A 26,700-nucleotide genomic window follows, 5' to 3' on the forward strand; every position below is an offset into this window, starting at 1 on the left:
CCTTTTTACCATTCTATATTGCTTTCTGGTTTTGTTTCAACTTGGTAGTTTGATTCTGGTTTACTAGCTGTCTGTTGGAAACATTGCTAATTTAAGAGAAAAAAACTATAATAAACAACATTGCTTATTGGGCTCTACAATTGAGAAATGTTTTTCAGGTTTTTCTGTTAAATCTATAATAAGGCATTTAGCTTGATCTTGGCGCGCTATACTTTTGCTTCTCTCGGGGTAAGGAGTCCCAGGTCTTTGCGGTTTGGTTGTGGCTATTTTCCCATGCTGCCTTCCAAACTCACTTCTGCACGCAGCACACATTAGTGTGCATTTCTGTTTTATTTGGATAATAAGTATTCGTTGTGCATTTGTGATAAGCTCAGTTCTGTGAATGGCATTCACCAGGGGAGTAGAAACACATGTAAGGCTACAAACCTGCCCCTCATCAAGCTTACAGGTGCTTCAGACTCAAGACTTGGGTTTTAAATGTGTCCCAGTGAGAGAAGATGTGGGCATGGGCCTGGCGGGCTATACAGAGGGCCCTGCTCCCTCTCAGGGGAGCCACCATGCCCACAGTAGTGGCCCTCCATTCAAGGGAGATTTAACTGCTATGGAGAGTTTGATCATAGCCTGGAGAAACTGGAAAAAAGACAAGGAAGCTGAAGAAATGTGCTAGTAAGGGAAAAGAAAGGAACAGAGGAGCAGATGTGAGAAATATTTCATAGGGGGGAAAAAAGATAGGATTTGAGATTGTTTAGTTATAAGGTGTGGCTGACACATAATTGCTCCCAACTCTTCAGGGGCTCCCTGCAGCATCAAGCCCAAACTGCTTAGCAGTTAGGGACCTTCCCAGAATGTCACAGTTGGGCATGTGGTTCAGTGGTAGAATTCTCGCCTGCCAGAATGTCAGTCTCCCTGCTCCACGCCGGTCTCTGACCCCCCCTTTCCCCTTAGGAACCTCCCCTGCTATTTGGAGAACCCAGTGAGCTGTGTGTGGGCTTGGTACACCCTGAACCCCTCCCATGTTGTCTGTGCTGCTGTTCCACCTCGGATGCCTTTCTCCCTTGTGTGCACATCCTTCTACATGCAGAGAGAGGAGAGTAGGTGTTCGAGAAAGGGAGATCTCAGGTGAGAAGAACATGACTGCTAGGCACCTGCAGTGTTTAAGGGATGGGATGAGGAAGAGAAGCCTGGAGGAGATAGTTAGGAGGAAGCAGCTAGGGGAGCTAGGAGAACCATTTCCGAGGGCAGTGTGCCAGCATCCCTGGATGCCTGGAGACAGCCAGCACGACGTGTGCTGGGACATGCCCGTGGTCTTGGCAAGAATTTCAAGGCATTCTAATGAAATGGGGAGGCAGATCCACACTCTAATACTTCAAGGGTTGAATGGGTGTTAAGGAAGCTGCTCTTGGTGCAGAGGTATAGAAATGGAATGAAAGTGGAAAGAAGGGAGAAATGGGGCAAGGGAGAGGTCAAGGTCAAAGGAGTTGTAAATGTGATGAGAATTTGGAAGAAGGAAGATAAAGGGTCTAACCTAGATGGGAAGCAATTCCAGAAAATTTTTTGTTGTTGTTTTTTAAGCTAGGCAATGTTCGAGAGTCTTTATAGGCTGTGAATTGAGCCAGTGGAACAGGAGATTTTGAAGGGACAAAGAATAGAAGGAATCACCATTAGAGCAAGGGCCATCAGGAGCTGAGATGTATAATCTCTTAGAGAGAGTATTCTTTCTGGAAGGGGTGGGTAGTGCAGGTAAGGATGTTGTAACTGTAAAACAGAAGCATAACTATTAAAAATATTAATACCTGTACTATGTGATAGGCACTGTTGTGACTATATATTAGCTCATTAATCTTTACATCAATCCTAAAAGTACCGTGATGATCCCAATTTATAAATAACAAAAGAGGCACAGAGATGTTAAGTAACTTGCCCACAGTCACCCAGCTAGTATCTGCAGAGCCAGAATTTAATAAAAAACAAAAGATACTCATTCAGTTTCCTAGTTAGGACATTTTGGGGAATACTGGGTTAAGACAGTATCATCTTCAGAATTTTCTTTAAAAATGTTATGATGACCTGCTAATATACTGCTAAATCAATTACGTCTCAATAAAAAAAAAAAAAAAAAAACTTAAAGGATGATCTCTAAGAATGTATGGGTCACTGATGATTTCTTGTGTATGAGTTTATTTTGTAATAACCAGCTCCAGGTAGGAGAGGGATGGAATTGGAGGACTTCTTTTTTATTATTATTATTAAAGTATAGTTGATTTATAATGTTGTACCACTTTTTACTGTACAGCAAAGTGACCCAGTTATACATATATATACAATCCCTTTCTTATATTATCTTCCATCATGGTCTATCCCGAGAGACTGGATATGGTCCCCTGTGTTATACAGCAGGGCCTCATTGCTTATCCATTCTAGATATAATAGTTTACATCTACTAACCCTGAACCCCTAGTCCCTCCCACTCCCTCCCCTCTCCCCCTTGACCATCACAAGCCTGTTCTCTGTGAGTCTGTTTCCGTCTTGTTGATAGGTTCACTTGTGCCATATATTAGATTCCATGTATAAGCGATGTCATATTGTATTTGTCTTCCTCTTTCTGACCTCACTTTACCTAGTATGAGAATCTCCAGTTGTAGCCATGTTGCTGCACATGGCCTTATTTCATTCCTTTTTAGGGCTGAATATATTCCATTGTGTGTATGTACCACATCTTCTTAATCCATTATCTGTCAATGGACATTTAGATTATTTCCACATCTTGGCTATTGTGAATACTGCAGTGGACACAGAGGTGCATGTATCTTTTTGAATTTAGTTTTGTCTGGATATATGCCCAAGAGTGGGATTGCTGGATCATATGGTAGTTCTATATTCAGCCTTCTGAGGAACCTCCAAACTGTTCTCCATAGTGGGTGTCCCGATTTACATTCCCACCAACAGTGTAGGAGGGTCCCCTTTTCAGAGGACTTCTATTTCTCCTATGTTGGGAGGGGGTAATTTTTGGAACACAAGTCGTCTTCAGGAGAGATTAGACCTTGGTGGGTGGGTGCTTGCATGTGGAGTGGGGGCTGGGTGCACAGGCCAGCCAGCAGGTGCTATAAAGTCACCCTGATCCTACAGCCTGGGTTTGGGGGTTTCAGGAAAATAATAGCAAGAAGAGGTGATGTCGGAAAGGGACGGTGAAAAGATGCCAAAAATAAACTTGGCCAGCTTCACAGTTTTGCCAGGGCGGGAACATGATCTCCATTTCCTTCTATCTCCTGCCCCCTTTCTGCTCTTAAAGGCCTTGAGATTTAGGTTTCCAGGGTGCTGAGGCCATTGTCCCTGATTTTAATGGTAAGGGAGAGTGATTTCCGTTGGCTGATGTCGGTCTATTGCTTGCTAAGTGCCTCTCTACAGCCTCGTGAAGCTCCAGCCTCCCTCTGACCTGCTTAGCCTGGCCAGGGTTTCTTAATTGAAACTCAATAGCTGATGGCTTTGGCACCTGCATGTTTGCTGGGGCTCACCCCAAGGCCATCATCACTGCAATCATACCGCCCTGGCTTGGCACAGCTCTCCACAGCCCTTCTCATTTGAGCTACCGCTGATCCATTGGCAGCTGGAACAGGTGCTCTTGTGCCCATTTTGTAAATAAGGATGTGAAGGCTGTCTCACCCAGGATCACATAACTCATCAGTGACAGAGCTTCAATTTAAAACTTTGTGTCTTGAGTCTTTTTATTATGGCTTCTGTCACTACTGCCGTAATTTGGAAGGGATGGCGCAGTGCCTACTTTGAAGGGGTTTGCAAGTGGGAGGTTCTCAAAGGATCAAGAATTGTTCTTCAGTTATGGATGAAGACAGCCAGAATGGGGCCTGAGGTCAACGTAGTTTCTTGAGAGGCATCTAATCTCTGGTTCAAGGGAGAAGTTCCTCTTTTTCTCTCAGTATTCTAATGATTCTCATGGTTACAGAGAATTCGCTTGGTTATCTTCTAAATAGTTACATTCAAGTAATATTTAAAAACACTTTTTCAGGTGTGAAAATTCTTCCTATTTACCATAGAAAGAAAAAATATCATAAAAGCAGACTTGAGACTAAGAATAGCAATTGAAATTTATTAGGCGCTTGCTGATATTAGCAGCCAGTATAGCTCCTCAGCCAGCGTACTCTGGTGCAGCTACACTGATTGCTGGTAGCCAGTGACTTCTGATGGGTTGGGGTCCACGGCATACTGGTTGTCTTGAGTGCCCCGCCTTTTCATGATAATCCTCTGAGATGGTTGTTATGGAACACATCCTCTAGTTACCTCCTGAGAAAAGGTACATGGGATGCTAGCTTACTTTTGAAACCTTACGTATCTGAAAAAGTATTTATTCTACCATTGTACTTTAATGGATAAACGTGATTGGATTTTTTTTTTTAATTTGGTCTTTTTAGGGCCGCACCCATGGCGTATGGAGGGTCCCAGGCTAGGGGTCCAATTGGAGCTGAAGCTGCCGGCCTACACCACAGCCACAGCCACAGCCACGCCGGATCTGAGCTGCATCTGCGACCTACACCACAGCTCCCGGAAACACTGGATCCTTAACCCACTGAAGGAGGCCAGGGATCAAACCTGCATCCTCAGGGATGCTAGTCAGGTTCATTAACTGCTGAGCCACCCAAACTCCTGGATTAGATTTTCAAAGTAAGTTGGAAATTATCTTTTCTCACAATTTTGAAGCCTCTACTATCTTCTAGTTTCCAGTCTTGGTTTTGAGTAATCTGAAGCCTTCTGATTCTTGGTCATTGGTATGAAATACACATTATTTTTCTTGAAATTTACTTAATCTTCTTTCTGTTCCTGGTGTTGAGAAACTTCATGAGAATGTGCTTTGGTGTGAGTCTATTTTTATCCATTATGTTGTGTATTTAGTGGTTTTTCAAAGTGGAAACTCAGTCATTCATTTCTGAGAAATTTTTTTTGAATTATTTATTTGATTTCCTTTTATCCAGTGCATTCTGTTCTTTATTTCTCTGGCTGCTATTTTTAAGATGATAAATTTCCTGGACTGGTTCTTATTTTTGAAGTCTAGGTTTCCTATTTCTCATCTCTGTTCTTTTTGGTCTGTTTTCTGGGAGATTAATTTTATCTTTCAAGCTTCTGTGGCATTTATAATTTCTACTCTCATTTTTTAACTTTTAAAGAGTTTTTTTGGGAGGGCTTTCTGAAGTTTTTATAGCATCCTAATCTTACTTTGTGGATATAGTATCATTTCATAGTTTATTGAGGATATTAATGCTAACATTTTTTTTTCAGTTGAAGGTTACCTCTCTCTCCATATTTCTTTCTTCCAAGTTGCTTTTCCTTCTATTCATTCTTTTTTTTTTTTCTTTTGTCTTTTTAGGGCTGCACCCATGGCATATGGATGTTCCCAGGCTAGAGATCTAATCGGAGCTACAGCTGCCAGCCTACACCACAGCCACAGTAACGCCAGATCAGAGCCACATTTGCAACCTCCACCATAGCTCACAGCAACGCCAGATCCTTAACCCACTGAGCAAGGCCAGGGATCAAACCCACAGTCTCATGGTTCGTAGTCAGATTCATTTCTGTTGTACCACAATGGGAACTCCAATTCATTCTTTTAACTAGAAATTTTCCTCCACTACAGCTGTAGTCTTTGTGTGTGTGTGTGTGTGTGTGTGGTTGTATTTGAGCTCCTGAAGAATACCTGGTACATAGTAGTTGCTCAGAAAACAGTTGTTGAATGAATTCATATGTCGTGCATGAGGCTTCTTGAACAACATGTGATAGAACGTAGAAAAAAGCCTCAATTTCCTCAACTTCCATTCTAGTGCTAAAGTGCATGTGTAGTTACTCAGATTTGACGTGGCAGCCATGCAAACCAACATAGATTCAACCCTGAAACAGAGGGTTTCCTGTTATGAAACTTCTTAGGGCGAGAGTGCATTTACTATTTGAGATTTGGGAGTTGTTACTGAAGTGGCACCAACCATAAGCTGGCCTTGAAAAGGGCAAGTGGAAAGTGCTGGCCTCGGTAACAGAGCTGCTGCTCTTAGGAACTTTCAGATCTTATGTGTCAGAGGGCTGTGTTTGGGAGCTTGATTTAAGCACACTGCTGCCTGCTTCCTAGAGACTCTGCCATCTGCTGCTTTGTGCTGACTGGGTCATTTTGAACTTAAGAGTGGAGAGATGCTGCCAAGGGTCAACCACAGTTGCCTCTTTCCATCCAGACTAGCTTTTTCTCAGCTCTTTCCTTCTGTGTCACCCCACCAGTTCTCCATCACTGGAGTGGGAATGGAGGAGAGCTTGATGATGCCGAGCTGGCCTTTATGGAAGAGCCACCTGTTGGGCCAAAAGGACCCACTTATTGGCGTGACCACTTGCTCCATGATAATGTGTTTGTCCTCCACTTTGACATCTAGGGTCTCGGTGTCAGGGAACCATCAGGTGGATCAAGATTCCCTGAAAGAAGAAGAGGGCAAGACTTCTCTCTTGAGGAGAAGGAGGAAACATGTTTAAAGACAATTGGTCAAAAAAACTTGAACGTATGCCACTCACTTGGCCAACTGTGTTGGGTTTGTCAGGAGATGAGAAAATGGACCTGTACAGAAAATTGAATAAATAGTGAAGAGAGAGTATGGTGACTAGAAATATCAGGAAAAAAAAAAAAAGAATCATTCACTAGGCATGAAGACAAAAATAATTTAGCCAGTTATAAAGCTTTACTAGTTCTTTAGCCCTAAAGGCATAGTTTGTTGCAAACATAAAGGTTTTTAATTTTTTTACATCATTTATTATATTCTGTTAACTACCCTAGAGCAAAATACTATTAGAAAAATTCAAGAATTTTAAAAAAGTGCAACATAGTAACATTTTCATATTTTTAAAATTAACCTTTTAAAATAACTATAATTACGTGCTTATTATATATACCCTTTGGAAAGTAGAAAGAAAAAAAATTATTCATGGGCCCAACTTCAAAAGACAGCCACTGTTAGTATTTGGCATATTTTCTTCTAACCTTTTTCTTTGTATGATTCTTGGTTTTTCATAGCAGGCATAAGGCATTTTACTTGCCTTTTAGTAGGAGTTTTTTGGTCTTCAACTGGCATTGACTGTGGTTATATTCTGATAACACATGTCTGTGATTTATTCTTTTCTTGTCATGAGGCTGAATAAGCATTGAGTTAGTTCTTGGCTTGAATAAATTCTTCATATGCTTTTAACATAAAACATTGTTCAGATTAGAAAGTGAATAATCCTTAGAGCAAAGAAGTATGATGTATGTTTCACAACCACTTAAAAAAATATCAGATCTAAAAAAAAGCAAAGTACAAAAATGGCTTGGGGAAAATGTGTATAGCAAAAATAAGATTTTAAGGTTTCTAGAAGGGAGACAGTTTCTCAGTGGACTTAAGACATGTAGATGTCTAGTATTACTTAATAAATAGACAATAATTATTCTATATAACGTGGTGGTCTCAAGGCAGAAGAAGAAATCTTTATATCTAAGGGCACAAAAGAAAGGAATGTATCACAGTAAAGGCACTGCTGAAACCAGAGTCAGAAATCCTGGTTCTGCCTACACTGCTAACTGTTTGCTACCTCAGAAGGACCTGCCGTCGGTATCATAACCAATAAAAAATGAGGTGGTTGGGGAGTTCCCTTCGTGGCGCAGTGGTTAACGAATCCGACTAGGAACCATGAGGTTGCGGGTTCGGTCCCTGCCCTTGCTCAGTGGGTTAACGATCCGGCGTTGCCGTGAGCTGTGGTGTAGGTTGCAGACGCGGCTCGGATCCCGCGTTGCTGTGGCTCTGGCGTAGGCCGGTGGCTACAGCTCCGATTCGACCCCTAGCCTGGGAACCTCCATATGCCGTGGGAGCGGCCCAAGAAATAGCAACAACAACAAAAAAGACAAAAAGACAAAAGACAAAAAAAATGAGGTGGTTGAACTATGTATTGTAATGAGGTTCTGTCCTTCTCCTGTCATTGAATGACATTGAATTTATGATTCTGGGACCAAACACTGAGCACATAAAGATCCCAAAACCCAGTAGCTACCTTGACTCTGCTTTTTCCTCCTTCACGTACAATTATCAGGTTTGACCCATTTAATAGTCTAAGTCAGGGTTTGGGGAAAGACCATCCACTTTCTTAAAGTTTTACCAGGACGCAGTTAATGCTCATTAGTTTATATATTGATTGCTGCTTTTCTACGAGAGTGGCAGAGTTGGGCAATTACAACACTATCAGGTTTGCAAAGCTTTAAATATTTATTATCTGGGTCCTTGATAGAAAAAGTTAGTTAGCCCCTGATTTAAATGAGTTGCAAACACATTTCATTTTCCCTTCCTTTGTCCTTACTTATGTCTTCATCTTTTCTCACCTGGAGAACCCAGGCACCTCTAATTTTAGTTTTTTCAGCTCTAGTTTTGAGCCTCCCAAATGTGCTGTGTGTAGAAACAGTATAATTTTTTAAGAAAAATCTTGAAATACCAGTTTGCTTGCTTCAAACCCTTCGGGGCACCCACATGAACTCAGGATAAGATCAAAATTCCTTACCTGACACACAGGTTAGAAAACCACTCTACTGACGTCTGAAGACACTTCTAGTCCTAAGACTAGTGTTGGCTTGACATGACACAGGCAGCATGAATTTTAATGTGTGCGTGTGTCTCCACATTTTGGGGGGTGAAGAAGCCCAAGTTGATCTAGAAACCCAAGATCAAGGTGTTGGCAGGTTTGGTTTCTCTAGAGACCTCTCTCCTAGGCTCGCAGATGATCTTTTTGTGTATATACACATCCCTGTAGTTTCTTCCTTTTTTAAATAAGGGTCCCAGTTATATTGGATTAGGGCCCATCCTCATGGCCTCATTTTACCTTGATTACCTCTTTAAAGGTCCTGTCTCCAAATTCAGTTACACTGGGGCTCGAAACATCAACATAAGAATATTTTGGCGGTGGCAGGGGACACATTTCAGTTCATGGATTTTTTGATTCTCTGAAAACTTGGGTTTTCTTTATTACCCCCAAATGCAGAGGCACACATACGTATTAAACCTTACCTATGCTTACGGGCTTTGAAGATATCTGTCAAAACAGGAATGTTTGAGGCAGCCTTGCAGAGGAAAACAAATCAGAAGAAGGTATGTAAAAGAGGACATCCCATTCTCATCCGTTTATTCATTTAACAATTACTTGCCAAGTGCTAAGGTTATAACAGTGACACAGACAAGGCACCTTTGTCTCATGACTTCGGATTTGTGGTGGTGGTGGTGGTGGAGGCAGGCAATACGCACGTACACACTTCAGTGTAAGAACACCAAGTGCCGTGTAGAGAATCAAAGTGGAATGATGGGGTGGTGTTTGCCTGGGAAGTTATTTAGATTATGTGGTCAGGAATGTCTTCACTGAGGAGATGATGTTTAAGTGGAGGCTTGAATAACAAGGAGTCAGCCGTGCAAACAGGGGCAGAGGGTTGATGGCGGATAAAATGCCTGTTACTCTCTGGTTTATTTTAGTATCAGCTGGCAGAGCCCCTCCTCTAGCACCAGCTGCTGCCCCGATTCAGTTCTGCTGCCTGCAGAGCAGGAATTCAGACAGGCATGGCTCTTGTGGATTGCTTCCCTAGCTTGGGGATGTCTTTTTCTTCTCCTGTCTCAGAAATGTTTAGGTCATATGTTCAAAGAGCTGAGATCCATCAATGCAAAGATCTGCTCCTCTGAACTCTCACTGACATCACCAGAGTTTAGTCATTATTGTCCTTGACCTGAATTAGAGTACCCATTGTGGGGGGGAGAAGCTGGCATGGATGGTGTGGTAAATGCATAAACAACCTTGAATGGCATCACATGCTTCTGTAATCATATGCTGGGCCACTGAAGGAATAAAAGGGACCCCCAAACAGCATCTGGATGGGACGGAGAAGACTTCCCTGGAAGCTGCATCCTTCAAGGTCTCATTGGCCTGAGAATAAGGAGCAGGATCCTGCTGTGGCTTGCACATTCCTGTGGCTCAAGGCACCTGCCACATTCTCGGGTTTTCACTACCACTCTGCCAAGAGAGACTGGTTGGGGTCAGTTCTTCTTTGGATATTTTATTCTAGGGTCAAGGTTGAAAGGGCAATAGTTTCTGGGAATGGTCTTTCCTTGCTTGAAACAAGCACTTATGTGGCCGAGGCAACCTGCAGAACCATGTTGAACTCTGCTACTCCCTTCTCCTACACTGACATCCCTTGGACAAATTATCTCACATGCTCAAGACCAGAGTCACTGTATAGGGACCTATTCTGCTCCCAGGGTAGGGGAGTGAATATTTATCAAATATTGCTTCTACTCTAGCATGTTAAGTGCTTAGAACAGTGCTGTATAGGTATGCCTAAGCTAGAAACAAGAATGTACTTTTAAGTCTTATCGTAGGGGAAGGGAAAAGAAGGGAGAAGTTTGTTGATATGTGAACAGATTTGGGGAAGGATTGATGTATAGGGTGAGACTGAAGCATGTTAATCGAATTAGGGGAAGAGCCAGTAGGCTGGTTAAAGATGGACGGGCAAAGCTTGAGGATTGAGCTGAAATTCGAAAACATGGAATTGGAGTGGTGCCATCTTTCTCATGGCTTTTGAGAGCAAGAGCCAAGGAGGCAAATGGTTGGATTGATAACTTTCTCTAATCTGAGCTTTATGTACTCATTCCCCCCCCACCCCACCCTTCTCTAATCTTAAGGAGAGATTTAAATGGTAACAGTTGGTGTTTACAATGTTTTAATGGCTGTCATATTGAGAACTGACTAGAAGCATCTTTAGAAATAATTTACAACACCATAAAATGAATTGCTAATCTTTCAGAGTGTATTCTTCAGCATTGTTTCTGTTTGTTTTTGTATACCAGCCAAGAAGAGATGGTAGACCAATGAAGAAACTGCTCAAATATTTTAGCAGCATCGTCTGATTTGAAAAGCTAAGTAGGCACATAAATCCTTCCTCAAATACGCAGTCACACTCCCTGCCGTTTGCTTGTGGTTTTGTTTTAGTTCCTCCTAGGGCAGGGTGGCTAAGATGTCCACAGCATGCTTACCCACCAGCACTCAGCTTCAGGACTTACGGGGAGGAGCAGAAGGGATGTGGGATACGTGTTGACTTGTACCAACAGGGGTTATTGAACCCTTATGATGGGCCCCGAATTGAAGGGACACAGGTAATGATGATAATTAACAACAACATGATTTAATTTGATGCCTGACTTTTCTTGGTAGAGACTTGAAGAAGGGGTAGCAGCATACTGCCCTGGGTGGTATGAATGGAAGCTTTGGGGGTTCAGATGAAAGAGTATAGGTATGTCTTAGCATAGAGGAATGGGTTTTAATGGGGCTTAAACTGTATCTTGAAGGGTGTGTGCATGTTAGCATGTGAATAATCTCATAGTCATCCATATTATTGAAATACGGTGTTAGCTAAATTTCTCCCTACTCAAGACAGTGATTTTCTAGTTGTTTAGTGAAAAAATGTTAGAGACCTCTTATCCTAATACCTAGGACCCCACACTCCCATTATAATCTGCTCCCAGCTCATCCTGTCTCATCTTCATGATTTCTTTTCATGTGCTTTAGATTTTAAGACATGGTCCTCCTTGTAAATACTCCAAATGTCCCTAATCTGTACTTTATTTTAAAGTAGTCCTTCTCAGAGTTCCCATCGTGACTCAGTGGTTAACGAATCTGACGGGGAACCATGAGGTTGCGGGTTCAACCCCTGGCCTTGCTCAGTGGGTTAAAGATCCAGCGTTGCCATGAGCTGTGGTGTAGGTTGCAGACGCGGCTCAGATCCTGTGTTGCTGTGGCTCTGGCGTAGGCCAACAGCTACAGCTCTGATTGGACCCCTAGCCTGGGAACCTCCATATGCTGCGGGAGCAGCTCAAGAAATGGCAAAAAAGACAAAAATAATAATAATAATAATAATAAAGTAGTCCTTCTCCTTGGACACCTTCCCCTGATCTGAGTGCAGACCTCACTTCTTCTTCAAAACCTGTCTCAAATACCCAGTCCCTATGAAGTCGTGCCTGATTTGGGGGTGGGGGAGAGGAGTGGGAGAGTGCTTGGAAGTATTCATTTTTCTTCACATTTTTGAAGCCTCTCATCATTCCTTTCTCAGCAGTGTTTATTCCTACCATCTCTTATCCTCATAGCATCTGCAGGTAACTATTGGCTGTCTTGTTTTTGGTCTTTAGCAGAGAAATACTCAAACCCCTAGGTTTCACAAACAAGTAAATTTTTTTAATGGGAACACTCAATTTCTATAGCATTTTGCTAACATTAAAACTTAAATTCACAGACTAAACTTTATGTGCACAGATATGCATGTACTCACCATCTTTTATCCAATTCCATGAACGATTAGCAGTTGACACCAGGAAATGCAGGGAAGATGATATCCAGATGAAGGACAGGTCTTTATCCTAAAGACATGTGGCCGGTGGAAAACTCACGAGAGACTGTTTTCATTTCGTTGAGGACCTGATGAAAAATTTTCATCACACATTTCTCTGGGTAGATATTTGGGAGCCGCTATTGCAGTAGACTGTGAGCTTTGCCAGAGCTGATTTATCTCTGATTTCTAATTTATCTCTGTCTTTCTCAGAGATAATCTTGGGTCTCTAAAAGCTTATAACAACAAAAACTGTGATTTGTGGCAGCAGAGGCAACCACTTGGGGGCTAGATCATTCAGAGATCTGACAGTTGTCTAAAATAACCAAACAAGAATGTCACTTGGATAAAAGCATATCTGAAATGTGTATGAAAGAGCAATAGACAGGTTACAAAGGATGTGCATTTTCAAAGAGCAAAAATTTTATAGAATTCCTAATTATGGCATTATATTTAATCCTTTTCTTATCCCTAAAATATAGATGTGGTTATTTACATCACTAGAGCAAATATAGAAAAGCCAGCAATCATTTTCAGATTCTTGTTTTCTCCGTTCTTTTTCAAGTAACATGTACAGAATAAACATTGACTTTTAACATTGGGAAGAAAGGCACTGATTTTTCAAATTTGTGCTATTCAATAGAACTTTCGGTAATGATGGCTATGTTCAGTTATCTGCACTGTCTGATATGGTAGCCACAGCTCCTTGTGGCTGTTGAGCAAATGGAATGTGGCTGGTATGACTGAGGAACTAAATTTCAAGTTGTTACTTGTATAAAATTAAAATAGCCACATGCATCTGTTGGCTCCCATTTCGGACATCGCGGCTTCAACGGATCAACCGAGGAGTTTTGGAGCTGCAATTTGTGATGCCAGTTTGGATGGCATCTTATCAGTTTTTCTTAGTAAATTTGAGAAACTTTAAAAGCATTTTTCATTAGTCTCTAGCAAGTTGTATACTTATATTAAAGGCTGTGTTGATGTTTGAGCTACTTTGAACCCTCAGATCAGTGCAAGTTTTTAAAATGCCGATTCTCAATCCATAAATTAAAATCAGTTCATTGCCTCCATTGTTGTAGCTCTTACTTTCTCTTTTAGATGATATGATGATCTCTGATTTATGTGCATATGTACACATACATGAATCCACACACACACACACAGAGACAACATATGAACATTTGGGAAGATCAGGTGCAATGAGGGATGGGGCTTGTTAAACTTGGATGTTCCTTTAGTCTGAGCATCTCTATGAATAGAGATGATAAGCAAATCAAATTGCCTAAGATCTCCTCTCCACCCCCTTGAGGAAGGAGAACCCTCATGTATATCAGATCAGACTGGCACCTGTCATATCTTCTTCATGTTTCTGTGATTTGACGGAAAACTTACGTTTTTGCCTGGAATGTTTTTTCCCTTATTGCCAGGATATAAACCCTTGCAAAATAATTTTAAAGCTGCTTTTGCTTCTCTGCAGCCTTTATCTGACCCTTTGCCCTCTTCTCCCTCTCCTGCCCACACTGACCAGTGACCTCTCTCGTTGTAGTGGAGCTGCGTGTGCTTGTACATGCCGATGTGTAATCCAAGGGTGAAGGTGTTGGCTCTTGAAGACTTTGTTGGCTTCCTTACCCTGAAGATGACAGTGACCAGAGTGAAGGAAGTGATGCTTATTGCAGTGATTACCATTTGTGGGGCACTAAGGGGCCAGGCATTGACTAAGCACTTTAAATACATTTTCATCTAATTTTCTAAAGCATTGAAAAAAAAAAGTTATGATTATTCTAATTTTATAGGTAAGACAACCCTAACCCTAACTTAAAGCTAAGTAACTTGCCCGAGGCCACACAGCTAGTCAGTGGCAGAGCAGATTTATTTGATCCCCAAGTCCATGATTTTACTGACTAAGGAATAATTAAGATGTAGAGAAAAAAAAAAAACCTGTCTTACTCCCCCAAGTAGCACGGTGTGGTGGGAACAGCATTGCATATGATGAGAAAAAGTTCTTGTTTTCATTTCTGCTTTGCCACTTTCATAGTGGCCTTAACCAAGTGGCTTAGTATCTCAAGTCTTTCCCTCCTTCTGATTTCCAATTCCCTCCTACTAATTAATACCTTAGTGACAGGAGATGCAAAGTCTTCCATGTATGTTAATTCTGTACTGCCTCCTCCTCCCTTTCTGAAATAACGAGATTGTACTATGGAAGGACTTCTTAAAACAGACTCACTTTTTTAGCAGTTTGGTTTGACAGAGAATGCCATCAGTGCACCAGTAGAGTATGTTCCGAGGTGCAGCTGTTTGCTTTTATCTTTATTTCAAACCTCATTTCTCAACCCTTACCAAGGTTGTTTATATATTTGTAAAGCTGTTCTTTTTTTCCTTCTGGCTTTACTCCACTTTTTTTTTTTTTTTGGATTTCACTTTAGTTTTCTCTTTTCACCTGGGACCCCTACTTTAAGTCTGTACCATGTCCTTGAAAGTTACATGGCTACCGTTTTGCTTATTTAACAATTGTTGGAATCGTTAATGCCAAATATTCTTCCACTGTGATGGAGGAGGGCAGAAGCATGTATATGGAGAGCTAATGTTCATTTGAGCCTGGGGTAGGTGTCTGGTGTCCCATAGGTGTCATCTCACCTTGTCAATATAATAACAATGTGTGCATAAGTAAAAAGGTAATGGTATTTCCGTTTAATGGGAAAGAGGTGATTTAACTTGCCCATGTATAAATGTATATAGCAAGTAAGTATAGAGCTTGGATGCGTGTGTAGCTGTATGCTGGGTAGGTGAGAGATCTGGATAGAAACACATGATTCCAAAACACTTGTAAATTCTTAAAACACATCTAGTATTTGTATGTTACATGTTAAAGATTATTTTATATCCAATGGAAAGCAAGTATCTTTTTTCTCTTTTGTGTGTGTGTGTGTGTGTGTGTTTGTTGTCTTTTCTGGCCACACCCACGGCATATGGAGGTTCCCAGGCTAGGGGTCCAATCGGAGCTACAGCTGCCAACCTACACCACAGCCACAGCGTCACCAGATCTGAGCTGCATCTGCGACCTACACCACAGCTCAGGGCAGCACTGGATCCTTAACCCACTGAATGAGGCCAGGGATCAAGCCCACAACCTCATGGTTCCTTGTTGGATTCGTTTCCACTGCACCATGATGGGGACTCCGAAAGCAAATATGTTAAGTGTCCAGTTGACTGAGTTTTAGTAGTCGTATGGTATTGTGGGTATACCAAAGCAACACGGAGAGCACTTCATTTCATTTCTGAGGAGGTTCCCTCTACTCTTCCCCATTAAATCTTCCTTTGTCTCTTCCATTCAGCTCATGATCCTGTCCAATGGCCTTTTTAATTTGTTTTTTGGTTTTTTTTCAGTTTTAACATTTCTGTGTTTCTTCTTTATGTCTTTTATTTCTTTGAGACTTTCTATTTCTTAGCTGAACCTTGCTGGGTGTGTGTGTTTGTGTGTATGTGTGGTGTAATTGCTCATTAAGGCATTTTTAACATGGCCTGTTTTAAAATTATCGTTGAATAATTCTGAGATCTATCATCTTGGCATTGACATCTGTTGATTTGTCTTAGTATGAGATCCTCCTGGCTCTTGGTTATGAGTGATTTTTTAAAAATCAAAATTTGGACATCCTCCTCCCCCCCGAAAAAAACCCCCAGACTTGGACATTTTCATTTTATGCTATGAGTCTCTGAATGTTAATTGCTTAAACCTTCTGTTTAGCTGGCTTTCTTTAATACTACTCTGGCCCAGTGTAGTTGGAAAATGGGTTCCTCTTTGTTATTTATCACCAGGAGGCAGTTAAAGTCCCAACTCCCCACCAGGCTTCCTCTGATAACCTAAGAGGGAGGGGCTGCCTCTTTCCCTGAAGGGGGGGGGACGTGGGGGGGTGGAAATGGTGGGAATCCAGCCTTCCCACATCAACTCAACTGACATTACGTGAGTGGGGAGGTGGCCTCCCTACTTGGGTTTCTATGACACTTACCCCCTATCCCCAGTGGGGGTTTGGGGGTACCTTGTAATAGCCCAGGGAGGGTGGACGTCTAGGTTCCTCACTCAGCCTTTGCTGGTGCGAATGCGTGCATTCATTTTTACTGTGATGTTTGAATAGAGCAATTACTGTCTCAAAGGTTCTGTCTTGCTGGGCTGCCTCTGTGCTCTTCCTTTGGCTCAAGAGGACGGGCTCTTGTCTTACTTTTCTGTCTGTGCCCTTTGGCATTTTCAGGTTGCAGGCTTCTTCAGCTCCAAGTCTAGAACATATGAGGCGAAGAGAGAGCCCAAGGAGCTCACCTTTGTGTCTTCCTTGAGTTCCAAAGTCCCTGGATGGTATTTTTCTCTACTTTTCAAAGTCACCTTATATCCAGGGTTTTTACTTTTCCTTAGTGGGACAAATTGAAATAAGTGTCTATTCCATTTTCTCAGAAACTTCCAAGAGGTACTACCTAAAAAAAAAAAAAAAAAAAAAAAAAAAACCTTGAAAAAAATTCAGGATAAGTCACATGTAGTAACGGTTTTATGAAAACTTGTTTCACTTTATATACATAGATATAAATATGTTTGGGCACTGGTTCATAGCATGAAATCTGTTTCTTATAGTATCGTTGATTAAAAAATGTTTCATCACCATCATAGACCACCTGTTTCTCTCTCAAACTGATACCTGAATCCTCTAAAACTTCATAGAACCTTTGAGTATCTGGCTTTGTATTCTCTTCCTGAGAGAGAAGAGTTAATGTTAGTGTGCCCTAGAGGCTGTCCAAGGCCTTCCCCTACTCTGCTGATGTTGAAAAGTGTCAGTGAAGCATTATCTAAATTTCTGCTATATTTAGATTGTCTTGTCCAGATGTCATGGGTAGGAAGGGCAAATATTTGCTGTGGTTGTTACACTTAATTGTCTTTGGGGAACAAGTTTCCCCTAAACTATTTTACAAAGACGGCATCATCGCCTGTGTAGCTGAGTGAGCCAGAGTGAGACTGCCTCATGTGCCTCAGAGGAGGCAGTGTCCCAACACAGCCGTATATGGTCTGAACACCTGGACGGGGTGGACAATCATCCAGGGCCAGATCTGGTGACCACAAAGTAGTTGCCAAGGCTACCATCAGGCAGACCTGTGTGGACAGCAGAGTGTGTTTTGGGGGATCCAGCCCTTTGTGTTTCCATGGTATTTCCTCTCGTCTCTCAAGGGCAGAGGGCCTGCCTCTTCTCCAGCCTCCGCTTATCTAGGATAAATGATCCATCTGTTACTGGTCATTTCCACACTGGCTGGGAATGGACAGGTCCTCTTTTAATGCTGCAGAGCTACCCATGAGGAAGTTTATAGTTTATCCTGTTCCTTTTGATAGAAAGGGACCTCAACCTGTATCTGGAAATGTTAAGCCTCAGCCTGTATCTGCAGAACCACATTAAGCTGACCAAGGAGAGGTTTGGTCGTCATATCCTGTCTTCTCATAGCCTGACCCAAAAGATAAATCCGACATAATTTAGCTCATTGAATTGTCTGGGAGCGGGGAGTGCAGAATAAGTCAGAACGAGTCCTTCAGCGACCCATGAGTTCTTCCTTGATGATGCTGAAGTGAAGGGGGCTGGGGTTCTTGGACTCTAGGGTCTTCCAGAACATGGGTCTACTCTCCCTTGGAGCACAGGGCTCAGCAGACTAATTTTTGTAAAGGGCCAGCCAGCAAATATTTAAGTTCTTCTAGGCCATATGTACTCACCTCCACCACTGTAACACAAACATAGCCATAGACAGTAGGTAAATAAGCATGACTGTGTTCCAGTAAAACTTTCTTTATGGACACTGACATCTGAATTTCATAAAATTCTCATGGGTCACAAAATATTCCTTCCCACCCCCCTCCGACTATTTAAAAATGTAAAAACTATTCTTGGCTCATAAGGCATATGAAAACAGTCAGTGGGCTAGATTTGGCCCATGGGCTGCAATGTGCTGACCCCTGCCCTAGCAGATGTCCCCTGGACAGGTTCCTTTGCCCAAAGAGACAGTGGGTTTGCTGCCCACTAGTTTAACACAAACTTTTGTTCCTAAGATGTACATTGCTGTATTTTCATGTTAAAACATTAGTGACTTGACACCCATGAACTCCTATTCATTCATGAAAAAGTTTTTATGCGTGTTCTGGGCACCAGAGGCCCCCAGATGAGTAAGAGTTTTGCCCTCAAGTCTTCAGTATCACCTGGATTGATTCTACCTCTGATAAAATTTTTCTTGATAGCATAGATTCTTAATGTTATCATTCTTGCTAAGATGCAGCTTTCTAAGTCATAATGGGAGTTATGAGACCCAGACTGGACTACTTTGCTAGAATTTAAGTTCTCTTTATTTTTTTTTCTCCTTGAGGAAGAGCCAAGCAGTTGTATGTTACTGGTTCCACTGGAACCATATGTCCATTGGGAACTGTTTGCTTGAAAGTTAGAGAAGACTTGATTCAAAAAAGTGACTTAACAACGTAAGGGATTATTTCTCTCACATAGCACCTAGTCCAGAGGGAGGCAGTTAAGAACACAGTTTGGGTAGCCCAATGATGGCACAGACAGTGTGGCCATCCGCTCTGGGCCCTCCCTTTGTTTAGAGTCCAGTTGTCACAAAAGGTCAATGGCATCTGTAGATAAAACATCAGCATTCAAGGCAGAGAGAAGGAAGGAAGTGTGGCATCAAAATCTGCTCCTTTGTCAGTTCCAGAACTATCTCTTTACCCATCCAACTTCTTGGATCCCATAGGCGGGAAGCTATCAGCAGCTTCTTGTAGCTGCAGGGGAGGCTGAAGTGTTGACTGTTGACTTTGTAGCCACGTTATGGGAAGTGGCAAGGAGGATAGTGTTGAGAATGTTTAGTCAGCCAGAAGTTCTGCTGCCAACAGTGAAAGGCCTCCTGTGATGCCCAGAGTACTTCTAGAGTTGTGCTGAATTTGGATCCAGAATATAATGAATAAGGCACTCCCCTTAATTAAACACATATTTGGAGAGTGTCTGCTATGTGTATATTATATATGAGAGAGGTATGAAACAAGGTCCATGTCCCTGGAACTTCCTCTCTAGCTAGAGGCAAGAAAGGTACATGAAATTATAAATAATATCTCTCAATTTTAATTGCTAATAATGGGGACTGCAGTATATTCATGTCATAAGGTTATGCAGTTATTTAGCAACATTTATTAGATGCCAAATATGTACAGCTCTTTAGTCTTTGCAGGTACACAGATGAGTAATAGTGTTTCTGTTCTGCAGAAGGCACTTAAGTAAAACAGCAGTTCTGGGACAGCTCTATGGTTCTGTGATTTACCATATCTTTAAATTACACAATTAGATTGGAAGCTACTTTTATTTGCTCTTTTGAAAAATAAAGATGTAAGCTACTCATATAAGGGAATGGCAGTCAGTAGGATTGAGTCAGTATCTTTCTGTCACACCTCTATTCATTCTATGAATGATTCAGCATAACTGTGGATTACTCATTTGGCTAGGCACTGGGCTTGTAAAGCTCAATAAGAAGTCACTTGCTTCATGGGGCTCCTAGTTATAGAGTGCAGACATGTTAATAAATACTTTCAATGCATGGTATATACACACACAACAGATATAATAAGAAAAAGAGATGAATTGTCAACACTACTTAGGAGGACATAATGGGTGCAAAATCAGTTAAAGCTTCATAGTGGAAAGAACTATTTCCTGAAGAGTTATCCATGCAAATAAGGGAAGGGAAGACTATTATGGGAAGAGATCAATTCTGACAAAGCAGGGAAGCACAAAACATCACAGGAGCTGCATGCAGCATCTATGTGATGGTAAAAACCATTGGCGCAGGAGCCAGAGCAGCACCATCGAGAGTATTTGCACAGCCTCTCTGTTCACAGCATGCTGGGAATAAAGGAGCATTCAATTTGAATAAGGCTCTGTCCCTTGTTTCACTAGAGGGAGAGTGTGGCATGATGGGGATTGAAAAGACTGGGAAGCTGGGTGACTTCTTGGCAGATAAGATCCACTTGTTCTTACAAATGCATGTTGTGATGTCAGCATATCCCTCAGCTCCTGAGTCATCTTGAGATGAAATGAACGCTGGCTCTTAGGCATCATCTGTTACCGTGAACTAGTCCCATCGCAATGGGATGCCTCAGAGGTGAGGGCCAGGAGGGCTCAGGCTCACCCCAGCAAGGCGAAGCATCTCTTCTGCTGGTCAGGCTGAGGCTCATTTTGGAGAACATGACCTTTCCAGGAAAGCTTGATAATCTGATACCACTGAGCTATCATTATCCATTTTTTTAAAAAAGAAAGTACAGCAGAAATTGACAGAACATTGTGAATCAACTGTAATAAAAAATTTAAAAAAGCAACTTATACTTGAAAATCACAAGATAATAGAAGAAAAAAAAACCCTCTCAAAACTTTGAATAAAAATATTTTTGGAATTTTCCACTTATGGAGACAGTAGGGAGGTGAAATGAGAGGGAGTGCATTTTTGTTTTTAAATGTTATTGTAGAATATGTGGAACAAGTGTGTTGAGTGTATGATTCAGTGGCATTAAATATATTCATACTGTTGTGCAACCGTCATCACCACCCATCTCCAGAATTTTTTCATCACCCTAAATTTAAACTCCATGCTAGGAAATAAGTCCCCATTCCCCTCTCCTTTAGCCCCTGGTAACCACTGTTCTGCTTTCTGTCTCCATGAACTTGGCTATTCTAGGTATCTCGTAAGTGGAATCATACAATCCTTATCCTTTTGTGACGGGCTTACTTCATTTCACAGAAAGTCTTCAAGGTTCACTCCTGTTGTAGTGTATATCAGAACTTCATTCCTTTTGAAGAGTAAAGAATATTCCATAGTATATAGATACCACATTTTTTTTATCTATTCATCCATCAATGGACATTTGGGTTCTTTCTGCCTTTTGGCTATTGTGAATAATGCCTCTATGAACATGGATATGCAAATACCTGTTCGAATCCCTCCGTCAACTCTTTGGCTGCATTGCTGGATTAAATGGTAATTCTATTTTAATAACTTTTTTTTTTTGAGAAATCACCGTACAGTTTTCCACAGAAGCTGTCTCATTTTACGTTCCCACCAGCAATGCACAGGGGTTTCAATTTCTGAAGGAATGGCATCTCAAATCAATGCTAAGACACGCATTTGCACGAAGAAGTTTCTCAAGTTTTCAAAAACAAAGCGACATTGGTAAAACTGTCCTGGTCTTAACTGATTTTAAGAGCTCACTGTTAGCAACTTTGACATTCAAGCGACTGTGGCAACCCTTCAGGTAAAGACTGCAAGCAGCCCACCGTGTCAATTCTGTCACTAGAAATCCACAAGGCACAAGGCTGGTTGGGAAGATCAAGGAAACGAGAAGCCGACCTGTGAGCTGCTGAGCCTGTTAAATTGAGTAAATAACTTTCTTTAGTGAAAACAAGAAAGGGTAGTGATGAGGACAGAAAAGGGAAATCAAATGGGGGCACCTTTTACAGGATGAACAAAGAGATGGAGGTCACAGCGTGTCAGAGGCCACTTGAAAGTTGCTTGATTCCTAAACATTAGGGACAGGAAATATCAGGGAAAACAAAGCAAAGCCTGTCAGAAACGGTTTTAAAATAAATAAGCCCAGGCACAAAAGCCTAAATCAACTATTGCAGCCGAGGAGGGAATAGCTATGGAGGAATAAAATATCTGTGTGAAGAAGACAACATGCATAGGAAGTCGCAACTCCATACCCTGCCTTGTGTTTATAGAGATCTTACATTTTATGTGTTTGGTATATCCTAGCAAGAAAAGATGCCTTTCAGTGTAAGCCATGCTGGTATAAAAAAGAAAAGATTACTGGTTCATTCAGCAGCTGAACAAATGTTTCTTCAGTGCCTACTGCATGCCAGATTCGGGACTGAGCAGTGGCTGTGGAGCTTGTAGTTGGGGTCGGTGAGGTAGACAGATGAATTAGACAGGCATCCTCAGACAGGAGATGAGGCATCAGGATGCCAGAAGCTCCTCGAAGGCCTTCTGGAGAAGTCTGAACAGATACGTGAACTGCGTGGGTGTTCACTTCCCCACGAAGGAAGTAGGTTCCAGGTGGAGTAGAACCTCTTTCTAGGAGGAGGGACCATCCTGAGCCTAGGTGAGGGAAGTATGGAGTCTGATGAATGACGAGGTGGTGGCAGAGGAGGACAGGAGGTACTAGAAGCTACAAGCAGCTCAGTGACATTCCTCTGCCATGAATGTCAAGGCAGGAAGCAACTGGGAACCAGGCTGGAGCAATATCAAAAATATTTTTTTTTCACATTTCCTCATTAATATCTAACTCCATCCCATGCCAATCCCCCACCTCCCTACACAAGCACACCTCTTTTTAATAATCACAATCGTATATTTAATTGATTCATTGTAAGTAGGCTAATCTTAGGGGATGGGGAAGCTGATTGATATTAACAGTAATTAGTCTCATGCTCTCATAGGTTTTGTTCTTTTTCTACCACTGCCTGAATTGGGCATTGTGGTTAGTGCTCCAGCATCTGTTCCCCCCTGCCTGGGTGAGTAGCAGCAGTGTGGTCTAGGGACTTGACCTTAGCTGAAGATCAGCTGCTTTAAGAGTAATCCTGTCTCCACTTCCAGAGTTTTAGTTCACTGATGGGTGTGTGGGATTCACTTGGGACCAATGAGAAAAGATGAAAGTTTGGAGGAGGAATGGGGAAAAAGGACTATGGTCAACCAAGCTGTTGCCTTGCTTCATGAGAACCAGAAGCTTGTAGCTCTGGTGCCATGTGGGGACCTAGGCTTAGGATAAAGGTGACGGAATGGATAGCAGAATGGAGAGATGAAAAGAGAGTCCTTGATGACACTGTTAAGCTGGGAAGTCAGCAAACTCGGAACTTTTCCCCATTACTGGGCTTCCTCTCCTGAAAACTAATGATTTTCCTTACTACTTAATCTATTAGGGTTTTTCATCTAAAACTTGAAATCATTTGCAGCCTAAATGATGCATGATCTTTGTGACCTTCAACAGACACCTGTATGACTTTTTATGACTATAACCCTTTGAGCCTCATTTTCCTTATCTGTGAAATGAATATAATTATGTCTGAGTTTTTCATGAAGATTATTTGCGATCCACCAAAAAGTCTGAGGGTGGAGGTATGCACTAGTACATATTGAGTGCCTACTATGCACCATGAAATAGGGTTGTTATTGTTTTAGGAAGCTTAAAGACTAGAAGATAAATTCATATAATTTTGGTATAAATAAGATCACATGCATATGGGCCTTTGTACAACGAGTTTAAGATCATTCATTCAATATTTGTTGAATACTTACTGTTCCAGGCACATGATGTACTTGGGGAGGGGAGAGAATGAGGAATAGGATTAAGGAAAAGACATATCTGGAGAGTCGGTATTTAGGCCAGCACCTGAAGGATGAGGAGGAATTAGGTGAAGAATGGGCAAGAACAGCTCAAGCAAAGAAACATTGTATATAAAGTCCAGAAGGCATGAAAGCACTTGGAGTGTTCAAGGAAGTGACAAGGAAGTGTGTGCTCCAAGTAGAGTGAATGAGGGATAGGGTAGTGGGAGAGGTAGAAAGGGGATAGATGCTGCATGGTCTCGTTGGCCACACTAAAGATCTTTGATCTGGGTGTAAGATGAAGCCATTAGAATGTATGAGGCAGAAGAGTCTCGTGACCCGACCTATACGTTTCTTAGTGGGGTTGCTGGTGTCAAGTGAGGAAGAACAGTCGGGCTGGTCTGTGGTCTAAGGGAGAGATGGGGTAGCTTGGACCAAAGTGATGGAGTGAAGTAGATGGGTTCAAGCAGCATTTCAAGTGTAGACCTTACTGGCTCTGATGACAGATGGAAGGGATGCAGTGAATTATGGAGAGAGTGGTGTCAAGGAGGACTCCAGTTTCTGTGTAACTGCAGAAGATTGGAAAAGGTGAATATTTTTTGGTAGCAAAACCAAGGTTCAGCCTGACCATGTTAAGTGTGAGATCTGTGACACATTGACATTGGGAAGTTGCATAACAGTTTTACTTAAGTCTGAAGCTCATAGAAGTTTTTGTTTGTTTGGCTATGTTGGTAACATGCAGAAATTCTAGGGCCAGGGATCAAACCTGAGCCATAGCAATGACGATGCAGAATCCTTAACCACTAGGAAACGCCAGAGATGCCTTTCTAGGCTGGATTTAAAATTAGATTGGATCAGAAGCAATGGGAATGGATGGGTCCTGTAGGGAGGTGGTGGGAGAATGGGAAAAGAACACCTGCTTCTTCCGGGAAGCCCTCCGTCACACCTTCAGGTGTGAAATATTGTTTCAGAAGCCTAGTCCAGAGAAAAGGAAGCTCTGACCTGGATGGGGTGCTAAGTAAAGGGAAGAATTTGAGAATCACAGATGTCTTTTGAAGGGGAAGAATGCTGAGAAAGGGGACAACTGACGATGCTGAGTAAAAGGCCATGGTCGATGAAGTGGAATCTGGAGGGAGATGGCAGGGGATTGAATATTCTGGCCTTAAATTCTCTGAGGCCAAAAGGCAGGGGATAATAATGGAAGTTTAGCAACATTGGAAGGGTTGGGGGTCACAGAGGAGGGAATTCTCTACCAGAGACCTCAAAACACACATACGACCATAAACACACATATTTATGCACAGCGACCAGCTGCATGTGCATAAATACACACACACACACACCCTGGTGGTTCATGCAGGTCATCCAGGTGGAATGTATGTTTTCTATAACATCACTGCTGTTTCACTGATGGTGACGGGTACATAGGAGGGACTCCTCAGAATGGGCTTTAGATCCTATTTGTGAGGGTATCCACATGAAAGGATGTAGAGAGAGTAAGATGAAAATAGAAAGCTACTAGGATCGACTCCCTTGACCCCTCCACGCTGACCTTTCCTTCTTTTGTGAAGCATTACTGACTCTTGTAAAACCACTCATTCATTTGTCTGTTATCTGCCTCTTCTGTTGGATTTTGAGTTTTTGGAAGCCAACATCCATCTTATGTAAATCCATATTTCTTGGATCTGACCCAGGAGTGATACATAGTAAGTGCTCAATAAATATTTGTTGAATGACTACAAGAAGGTATACTTGAGAAGATGCTGGAAAGAATAGAGAAGATTCAGAAGCCAGAGGGAATGAGGATTTTTCTAGATGGAAGCAGAGATATAAACAAAATTGCAGGGGGTCGAAATAATTGCATGTGTGGGAGGCAGTCACCAAGTTGCCTGACTCTTATTCTCGTAATGTGGGGATTCGTCTCTTGCTCAAGGTCAGACACTTGAAACTGATGGTTTCAGGGATTTGTACTCTAGTCTTCCTGACTTCACAGCTTCGTATTCCCTTCCCTACCATGCTCCCTCCTCACCAGTCATCGCCCCAGTATGACCCCACCTCTCAGCTTGGAGATGCCTTATTTCTTCCCACTTAAGCCAGATGAAATAGTGTCTTTCAGGGACACCTTCTTCAGCAGATCTCTTTTCTGAGTTGGGTTTTTTTTTCCCCCCTCTTTCCTAGCTCTCCACTGCGGTTTGAACCCACGGGGTATTGATCACCCTGCCTGTGCCGAAGGTATTAAACTGCAAATTGAAGGTGAAGGCATTGAATCTCAATCCATTAAAAACAAAAACTTCCAGAAGGTGCTTGACCAAAAAGGAACCCCCAAGCGACTGCAGGCAGAAGCCGAGACAGCTAAGGTAGGTCATAATCCAGTCAGTTAAGGACTCTGAGGCTGCAACTTTGATCTTGCGTGGTCCAGCCCCAGAGAAGAACTGATGGTGCTTTCACTGATTATCATAGTTATCTTCAGTTAAAGGAACACTGCTCCTGATTGCATGGAATCAGAAATGAAAACATTGACTGCATCCCCTTTTGAGGAAAATTGAAACACATTTGTGGTCAGTCTCATAGCATGAGACTCTTGGGAATGGTATAGAATGATCTACAGAGTGCCTTGGACTTCATGCTGAATGTTTTGTTTGCCCGGCCTCGATTTAATGTTTTATGATTTGGGGCAAGTCATGTGACCTTCCAAGTCTCAGCTTCTTCACCTGTAAGAGTGGATATCATATAAACTACCTCCCCCACCCGATTGAACAGATGCAATAATACAGTGTGTGTGGAAGTGTTTCGCCAAAGCCCCAGTTGTCTGCATGAGTATGAGGAGCTTTTGCGGACAAACGCAATGAATAGCAACTGACATTTTATTAAATACATACATGTATTCCGGGTACCGTTTGAAGGACTCTTGATATACTGGC

At 42.0% G+C, this 26,700-nt stretch overlaps 1 protein-coding gene across 7 annotated transcripts in view; it reads left to right on the forward strand.

Moving 5' to 3' along the window:
* SAMD12 (sterile alpha motif domain containing 12) overlaps positions 1-26,700 on the forward strand; it is a 427,167-nt gene that overhangs the window by 11,283 nt on the left and 389,184 nt on the right. For all 7 annotated transcript variants that reach the window (XM_021090580.1, XM_013996531.2, XM_021090576.1 and 4 more), the window contains exon 2: positions 25,958-26,136. Coding sequence is in view for 5 of the 7 variants with exons in the window: in XM_013996531.2 (XP_013851985.1) it covers positions 25,958-26,136 (179 nt within the window). In the remaining 2 variants the exon portion in view is untranslated. The remainder of the gene's footprint in view (positions 1-25,957; positions 26,137-26,700) is intronic.

This window comes from Sus scrofa, chromosome 4, assembly GCF_000003025.6.
Source record: "Sus scrofa isolate TJ Tabasco breed Duroc chromosome 4, Sscrofa11.1, whole genome shotgun sequence".
NCBI classification, from domain to species: domain Eukaryota; kingdom Metazoa; phylum Chordata; class Mammalia; order Artiodactyla; family Suidae; genus Sus; species Sus scrofa.